General features: G+C 37.8%; 1 protein-coding gene across 1 annotated transcript; it reads right to left on the reverse strand.

Annotated features, from left to right (window-relative positions):
* Nucleotides 1–899: 899 nt before the first annotated feature.
* LOC108212377 (uncharacterized) lies at nucleotides 900–2,600 on the reverse strand. Its single transcript, XM_064089984.1, has one exon. It carries the CDS (start codon nucleotides 2,598–2,600, stop codon nucleotides 900–902), a length of 1,701 nt encoding a protein of 566 aa, XP_063946054.1.
* Nucleotides 2,601–10,036: the final 7,436 nt, after the last annotated feature.

Genomic DNA, 10,036 nt, shown 5'->3' on the forward strand with positions numbered 1-10,036 from the left:
CATTTCTACAAAACTTGAGAAAGATTAGTCAAACAATTAGTATCAAAGGAGGAACCATATACAATGAATTCATCATTAAGACTTCCATGTTTGTTCTTATAAAATCAGAGAATATAGCCGTCATAAGTCGTTGACACGTAGACGGGCCATTACAAAAACCAAAGGGTAGCCTACGATAAGCAAATGTTCCATATGGACAAGTAAAGGTTGTCTTTTCTTGATCCTCGGGAGCAATAGGAATCTGAAAATATCCTGAGAAACCATCTGGAAAATTATAATACTCACTACCCGCAAGTCTTTCTAACATTTGATGAATAAATTGGGAGGGGAAAGTGATCCTTGCGAGTAGCATTATTTAATTTCCTATAATCAATACAGACTCTCCAACCTGTTACAGTTCTCGTGGGAATTAATTCATTCTTTTCATTTTTCACAACAGTCATCTCACCCTTCTAAGGCACAACATGGATAGGACTCACCCAATTACTATGTGGAACAGAATATATAATACCCGCATCTAAAAACTTAGTTATCTCCTTTTTTACCACATCTTGCAAGTTAGGATTTAATATTCTTTGTCGTTTAATCACTAGTTTATGATTATCTTCTAAGTCAATCCTATGCATACAAAGAGCGGGGCTAATTCCCTTGATGTCCTGAATTGTCCAACCTATTGCTGATTTAAATTTCTTAAGCATATTTAACAATTTTTCAAGTTCATCATCATTAAGTAAAGAAGATACAACCACAGGATATGTCTCATTATCACCAAGAAAAGCATATTTGAGATTAGAAGGAAGAGGTTTGAGTTCTACCTGAGGTGCCTCTGAAATTGAAAAAGCCATCTCAAGCATTGGCATACCTGGTTTTTGCATCTCTAATGCAAGTTTGTCCTCACCTTATTTGTCAGTTGGAGCTTGTTCTTCTTCCAAGTCTACATCACCATTCTTCACAATCTCATCAACTATGTCAACATTAAAACATGTAGCGTCAATTAAAGGCATCTTCAGTGCTTTTTTGAGATCGAACTCAACCTTTTCATCACCAACATTCAGTATGAGTTTCCCAGCTTTGACATCGATCGTGGTTCCAGCAGTATCCAAAAATGGCCTCCCCAAGATTATGGGCATTTCCACATCTTCATCCATATCCAACACCACAAAATCACAAGGAAAAAAGAATTTATCTACCTTGACAAGTACATCCTCTTTGACTCCCAAAGGATGCTTGATTGTACGATCTGCCGACTGAAGTGAGATTCTTGTCTTCTTGAGCTCTCCAAGACCAAGCCTCTTGCAAATGGAGTATGGCATCAAACTTACACTAGCCCCCAAATCACATAAGGCTTTAATATTATCCATCTTTCCAATAGTGCATGGCAATGAGAAGCTTCCGGGATCTTTTAACTTTTGCGGAATTGATTTTTGAATAACTGCACTACACTCCGCATTCAGAGTAATGGTTTTCACATCTTCAAGTTTTCGCTTCCTAGACAACATCTCCTTCAAAAATTTGGCATATAATGGCATTTGTGCCAAGGCATCAGCAAAAGGAATATTTATATGCAATTGCCGAAAGGTTTTCAAGAATTTTTCATACTGTTTCTCCAACTTCTTGTTATACAGCCTTTGTGGTAAAGGGATTGGAGGAACATATGGTTTCACTGGTACCTTTGGTGCAATTTCATCTTTCTGCTCATCATTTTCCTTTTCTGAAACTTCAACCTCAGATTCAACTAGCTTGTCTTTCTTTGAAGGGGCCTTCTCATTATGTTTGACAGCCTCGACTTCGGGCAATTCTCTTCCATTCCTCAAAGTGATAGCCTTGCATTGTTCATTACCCTTCAAATCTGGTTGACTAGGTAGAGATCCTTGCTCACGAACACCAACCTTATTAGCAATTTGCCCAATTTGATCTTCCAACATCTTTTGTGATGAAGCCATATGATCAAGCCTTGACTCCAATTTTTCAAATTTGGTCTCCATATTGGCAAAAGCTCCAGTCGTCCCTTGTATCATCTTACTGAGTGCAATTTCCCAATCAGCAGGTTCTTTCTTCTCCTTTGGTGGAGGTTGAAACTGTTGTTGATTTTGATAGTGCTGACGTGGTTGAAAACCAGGAGGTTGCTGCTTCTGAGCTGCATATGATGGATTAAAAGCATGATTATTGTTGTAAGAAAGATTGTTGTTGGGCCTCTGATTTGGATTGTAATAAGAATTATTCTGAACAGACCATGATTGTCCTCCTTGGATCAAAGCTGCTTCCTCTGGAAATTGTTGTGCATGTGGGTACTGATAAGTACCGGGATCATTATACCCTTCCATTGGAGTAGAAATAGCATTGACATTTGCCCTTTGTCCACAAACTTCTTGAGTAAGAGCATCCAATTTCAGAGTGAGCAAGTTCACCATTTCAGTGTCTTGTGTTGATTTCACTGAGCTTGTACCACTAGGTGCCCAAGCATAGTTATTTGAGGCCAATTCCTCGAGAATTGCTTTAGCTTGAGTAACATGTGCTTTCTTAAAATTTCCTCCAGCTGCAACATCTAAACTCAGCCGAATATCAGAATTTAGAGCTCCATAGAAAGTGCTTAGAACCATCCACTCTTCGTAACCATGATGTGGACATTTTCTCAACAATGCCTTATATCTCTCTCATGTCTGATACAAGCCTTCACCTGATTGTGCTTTGAAAGTAAGAATAATTGCTCTCATTTGATGAGTCTTGTCAGAAGGATAATATTTGGATAAGAACTCAGTAGAAATATTATCCCAGGTAGCTAGAGTAGCATCTGAAAGCTGTTGAAACCATTCCAAAGCTTTTCCCTATATAGAATAAGGGAACATATAAAGACGAATTTGATCAATAGTAACCCCATTGATTCTGAAAGAACCACACATTTGCACGAAGCGCTCGAGATGTCGGTGTGGATCCTCTCTCTCAATGTCTCCTTCAAAAGCTGAATTTCTCACCATCTGAATAAGACTGGGATTGATGTTATATTGAATTGCACCAATCGCAGAAATCTTGTACATTGTTAGGCCGAAATAAATCACTATATGAATTAATATAGTGAACACAATCAATAACAAAATAATCAAACAAGAGAATTATCAAAGTAAACTCTTATTCACAAAACTCAATAGGTTACAAAAACTCTCTTAGTGATTTATATCTTATCACTAAGAGCTGCTGGGTTATATGAATAATATGCTCGATGTTTCTAACTCTCATAGAGTAAACCCTAATCTGTGTTTATATACATAGTTACATGATATCTACTGATTGATTTACAATTATCTGCTTCCTAAAATAATCTAATCAGTAGCTATCCTTCTGCTGTCCTGATTTGCACAATCTCCCTTGATCTTTATCTTCCTTATTTATCCAGATCTGCTCCTAAAAATCAGCCGCCTGCAAACTCTGATCTTCGCTAAACTCTGATCCAGCTGGCAGTCGTTAAACTCTGATTTCCAGTTAAACTCTGATATTTGCTTCTGCACACTAAACAAGTTAGATACCCGTGACATCATCAAATATGTAACAATCTCCCCCAACTTGTACATTAGATAGAATGAACAAGTTATATATATATATATATATATATATATATATATATATATATATATATATAAATAAATAAATATATATACTGATGATGTCAAAAACTATCAAGGACAAATGCATAAGATAATTAATTTACAAAATTAATTACAACTTACAGAACCAGCAGAACTATCTATCAAATCAACCTATATCCATAGCTTTCTCTGACAAACTGGTTGATCAGATTTTCTTCTTTCAGCTTCAAGGTCTGTATCATCTGGGCTTTAACATTTCTGAGTTCTTCAGTATCATCCCCAGTCTGATAGATAGCTGCTCTCAAGGAATTCACCTTGCTTCTTGACATAGCATCTCCCAGCTGAATTACTCTTGGTCTGTCTGCATCATTATTATAACCCAAGATTCTGGTATTTGCAATAGTCCTCATGACAGAGCTATTCTTCTCCATACAGATTTCAGAACCATCATCTTGAGCTATTTTTGGAGTGTATTCTTCATCAGACTTTATCCCATAAAATCTTCTTTTCTCATTTATAGTCCTTTTCATCAGATCAGACCAGCTCTGAGTAGCTTCATTCTTGATTTCCAGCATGTAGTGAAAGTGTTCAAGCTCTCTCAGAGATTTCAGCAATAAATCAGCTTCTGAGATTCTGTAAACTCTGCCAGACTCCAGAAATATGGAAATCTTCTCTTTGTCTCCTGTACCATCATGAGTGTCCATGAGAATCTGCACTGATTCTACTTTGTCTAAGTCCTTCTGAGTGACAGCTTCTCCCACCTTCTCAGTCAGAGGATAAGGATCTCTGAAGGTGGTTGCTGAGCTTGTTTGTATCTTCTCCTTTCTGTGCCCTAGACCAGTAGTATCATAAGCTTCCTTTCCTCTGGTTCCATGAGTTCTGATCGTGGTGAGCATTGAGCTTTCATTGTACAGACTTGTACCAAGGCTTCCAAAGAGACTTTTCTTTTTCTGGTCTTGAGATTTCCCAGATTTTATCTTCAGCCATGAGGCCTTAACATCTTCAGTCTCAGGCTTTTCTTCAGTTGCTAGAACTTTAACTTGAGCACTGTCAGAGGTTAAAGTTATATCAGAAATTTGCTTGAATTCATCTTTTCTTCTTCTGGTTAATCCAGCTTCTTCTTCTTCTTCTGTCTGATCAGATACATCAGTGATTATGTTTGCATTCTTACTCAGCTTTATCATCCTCTGAGAAGGATTCTCTGATGCTATCTTGACAATTGATTTCTTGATCACAGGAGGAACTCCATCAACAGGTTTTTTTCCTTTGTCTTTTGAATCAGTCTCAGGTTGAGTTTGAGACCTGGTTCTTGGTCTGTTGATATCAGTATAGTTCACCTCACTGATCACTATCCCTTTTTGCTTTGGTCTTCTCTGTTTCTGTAAGGGATCAGTTATTTGTTTCTGCTCATCAGACTTTGTCTTGCTGATCTTCATCTTCTCAGCAGCTAGTCTTTCTTCCTCAAGTCTGATGGCTTCTATATCCACTCCTGGATTTTCCTTTTCAAATATCTTCCTTGCTACAGCTTCATCAATAGCTTGCAGAGAAGGAGATTTGTAGAATAAGGTGGTTTCTTTACCTCTGAACTTCAGAGTTTGACAGAACTTATGAGACTCAGGATCTCCAGCTTCAATCAGCTTATCTGATTCAGAAATCAGATCTTCTTTCTTCTTTTCAACCTCAGAGTTCACAATAGCAAGTTCTTTAGATATAACATCAGAAACCCTGACTGCTTCATTTATGCTCTGAACTTGAGACATAAAAGTCATCTCCATAGACTTGTGCTTTTGTTTAGATTCTCTGGGTCTCTCAGAGTTTTCATCCTTATTACTCCTTTCTCTGATCTGTACCAACTGCTTGTTGAAGTTTTCATCAGTAGCAGTAGCTTCCTTATTTCCTTCTTCATCATCATCTGGCTTTTTCTTCATTAATGGATGCTCATCTTTGCATTTGTCTTTAAGCACTTTCTCCCCCTTTTTGACATTATCAGAGGTAAGAGCTTGAACCAGCAGAGCTACAGAGGAGCTCAAGTCAGCCAGAGTATGTTGCATTGACTTTTGAGTAGCCTCAATAGAGGCAAGTCTGTCATCCACAGAGGGAGGTGTAGCTCTGCACATCCTCTGGAAGTATGTTAAGTGACAAACTTTTCTCTTTGCAGGCATGGAAGGTAGAAGTGGAGAACTTGGAATTGGAGTAGGAGTTCTGAGAGGAGAAGATTCTCTGACTGGTGACAGTGCATGAACTGGAGAATCAATCCTGACTGGTGTAGTATCTCTAACTGGATCAGAGATTGAGACTGGAATCTCATAAGTATGAACAGGAGTTGAAGTAAACTCTGTTGCATCATCATCATTATCATCAAAAAAAATACTTAGAGTGTGAGATGCCAGAGCTTCTGTTGCTGCATCAGAAATTTCAGCTGAAGGAATCTCCTGAACAGGAGCTGCAACATAAGCCTCAGATTGAATCAAGGAGTCTTGAATCATTTTTAACACAACCTCTATTTGTGCATCTTCTGATTGACTTTGAACATCAGGATTTTTATCTGACACATGAGTATCAGCTGCAATAGTTTCAAAAGGCATTGCAGAGAGAGGTTCAACCATGACTGGCTCTGCACTTTGAGGTTGATCAGAGAATAGGATCAAGGCCTGATTGGGATCTTCTGGCTGAGGAGGGTCAACAGTCAGATCAGTTATGATTGTAGGCTTGACCTTCTTTCTCTGTCTCTTAGCTGGTGGTGGAGATGGAGGGGCTTCATTAGAGTCAGAGTCTGATATCTTCTGCAAGAATCTTCTTTTTCTGGGAGGAGGAGATGGTTTGTTTGTGGACTTAGAAGATCTAAGAACCCTCTTAGGTGAAGATATTTCAACTGGCCCTTTTTGGAAAGGACCAGAGGGTAAGGTTGGGTCAGATTTTACAAGTGGTCCTTGTTGGGAAGGACCAGAGGTTGGTTCAATGTCTGGTTGAGTAGTTGAGGAAGGAGGATGTGGTAAATTCTCATCAGAGAATAGAGGTCCATATTTGTCTGGAATGGCAACCCTTAATTTATCCTGAACTGTAACAGGAATAGCAAAGACTGGTGCATTGGGTTTCTTACAGAAATTACACACCTAGAGGGGGGTGAATAGGTGTTATGGCTAATATGACCGATTTTTAATTGTTACCGAATAGTTAAACTGTCTCAGTCAGCTTTCTGTTAATTTCAGAGTAAACAGTCAGCTAGCTAACAATGCAAATGTAATGCAAAACAGATATAATCAGTAAGCTAGCAACACAGAGAATTTTGGCCAGGTTCGACCCCTAACCCTAATGGTCTACGTCCTGGTCCCCTACCAACTGGTAAGAGATTATATTATTAATCAATAATGTTAACAATTACAATGATTCAATAATATAACTCTTTTTAACCCTTGTTCCTGTTGTCAGCTTGCTGAAACCCCTGAACCACGAACCAAAAGCTCTCCAAGACCTATACTTCCCAAGTATACTCTTCTAGCTAACTAGTCCCCTTGTTCCCTTGTTTCACAAGCTGGATACACAGCAACAAACCTTTACACTTTGAACAATACAATGTATGAGTGTAATACAACCGAAACTATGAACTCAATAAAGATATATAATCAAATATAAGTACTAGAGCTCAAAGAAGATTGTGCAATGTAAGTGTGTTTTATTTCAGAAAGCTTGAAGTGTGTTCTTGTTCTTGAAAACGGAAACCACACTCAAGTATTTATACACAAAGATCCAACAGTCAATTTGCTAACAAATTCAAACGTTCTTGTTCCAACCGAACTCACGCATAATTTGTTCTCAATTTGAACGTTTAATCTTGTGAAGTTTACTGAGTAAAAAGCGTAGGAACGTTGTGAAGATATCTCAGTAAAACGTTTATGTATAAAACCATAATTTGAAATCAAATAGGAGTAGTTAGAGATAAGATCAAGATAGAGATAAACTCTCCTATCTTTTAGGAAATCGTTTTTGTTTAAAACTCTTGTTTAAAAACTGAGCTCTAATATTTATATAAGTCATATATAAATATTAAAGTCCTTACAAATCAATTCCTAATAAATCTCCTTGCTTTTCGACTTTGATCCTTATCCATTTGTTATTTTGTTCACGTTGTGAGCTTGCTTATAAGCTTGAATAATAACCTGTAAGCTTGCTGACAGTTGAACATAATACTGAAACATATCAAGCTGTTAGCACAAGTATATATAAATTTGATAGCTCGCTAACAAGCATCAGTTTTATGCTATATTAGCTTGCTGGCAGTGTGATCATCAAAACACTAAGAGTATCAATCTCCCCCTTTTTGATGATTACACCATATTTAGAAAAAGTATTTAAACTCCCCCTGAATACAGCAATCTAATATCATGAAACTTAACAGATAAAGCATTGATCAATATAATAGCAGTTATCCAACTAAATAGCAGTTAAGCACAAAACAATATTTAAGCCAAAAACAGATACTTGCATAGATAATAAAAATCCTAACCAGGATAAACCACCTGGTATCCAATAATTATCCAAAACAAATCCTACTCAGGATAACCATTGCTGAAGAGCATCCATTGTTGTGCGCGGTTTAGGACTGTCCGTTGCATCGTCCTCAAAAATGAAGGTAAACTTCACATCAGAAGAACCTCCAGAACCAAACATTCTCCTACGAAGCTCATAAACAAAGCTCCCAGAGCTACACTTCTCAAGAGAATTTCCTGTCTTTCCTCCAAACACAATATCTTTCCAGAACTGAAACTGATTTGCAAGGTCATCCATTTGCTCAGATAACAGTTTCTGTCCTTCAACCAGCTGCTTATGATTATCATGGAGTTCATCCATGAATTCCAAAATTTCTTTAGCAGATACCCAAATCAACACAAACAGGAGCACCAGCAGGAGGTGGAGTAACAACTGGAACCTCCACAACAGACAAACTACCATCCTTTTCAATTTTCAAATTTGACTGACTCAAACACTTAACATCTAAAAACTCTTTGGCAGTAACAGACTCAACACCATCAAAACTCACACCAAACCACTCGAAGATACGAGTCAAAAGCAATCCATAAGGTAATCCAGCAGTAGATTTTCCCTCAAGAGCACCAATCATATTGTTTAAAATTAAGTCCCCAACATCAAAGGACTTCCCAGCCATAACCATTGAAACCACAACAACATCTTGTGCTGACAGATTGGATCGAGTATCCAATCGAGGACACAAATTTTCAATGGAAACCTTAAACACAGCATGAGCTAAGGGTAGAATTTGCGTAGTAGATGGAAAAGTTTCAGTAGGAACATCTTGACCAAATAACACACCAAATTGATCTTTAACAGAAAAATCATTCAATTGCTTAAAGCCTCGTTTGGTATGGATTGAAATAGGGGAGGGAGGGGCTTGAATAATAGTATTCAAAAACATAGGTGAAAGAGTTATCTTTGTATCCGAAACAAACGATACAACCTGAACAACTAATATATCTTGAACTTTGAAGATAGTAAACAAAGTAGGATCAATTTTACCTCTAATGAAACCATTTTTGATCAAAAATTCACTTAACCTTTCATACCATGATCGAGGTGCTTGCCTTAATCCATATAGTGCCTTCTTGAGCTTGTAGACACGGTTGGGATATTTTTCATCCTCAAATCCTGGTGGTTGCTTGACATAGACTTCTTCCTTTAGATAGCCATTTAAGAATGCACTTTTGACGTCCATTTGATGTAGCTTGAACTTCTTGTAGCATGCAAATGACAATAGCATCCTAATAGATTCCAATCTTGCAACCGGAGCATATGTTTGATCAAAATCAATTCCTTCTTGCTGATTGTATCCTTGTGCAACAAGTCTAGCTTTGTTCCGAGTGATAGTACCAAATTCATTAACTTTATTCTTGAACACCCATTTGGTTCCAACAATTGAAGCATCCTTTGGTGGATGCTTTGTTCCGAGTGATAGTACCAAATTCATCAACTTTATTCTTGAACACCCATTTGGTTCCAACAATTGAAGCATCCTTTGGTGGATCTACAAGCTCCCAAACATCACACCTTTCAAATTGGTTGAGTTCTTCTTGCATTGCCATGATCCAATTTTCATCTTGTAAAGCTTCTTGAACATTCTTTGGTTCCTCTTGAGCTATGAAGGCAGCATAAGCACAAATGTTGGCTTGAGCTTTCCTTGTCTTGATTCCAGCTGATTTATCTCCAATGATCAACTGAGGAGGATGATTCTTCACTGGTCTAGTTGACTTTGGTAGATTATGTTGAGCTATGACCTCTTCATTCCTTGTAGTCCGCCTAGGAGGAATCTAATCAACAACATTTTGGCTTGCTGATGAAGTTTGACCTCTGGATTCATCCAGTGTGAGCTTTGACATCTTATCCAAAGTTTCTTCAAGAGATGGAGTGGTTTCAGTAGCCTTATTGCCTTCTGAAGTTTTGGC

This window comes from Daucus carota, chromosome 3 (assembly GCF_001625215.2).
Source record: "Daucus carota subsp. sativus chromosome 3, DH1 v3.0, whole genome shotgun sequence".
Taxonomy (NCBI): Eukaryota; Viridiplantae; Streptophyta; class Magnoliopsida; order Apiales; family Apiaceae; genus Daucus; species Daucus carota.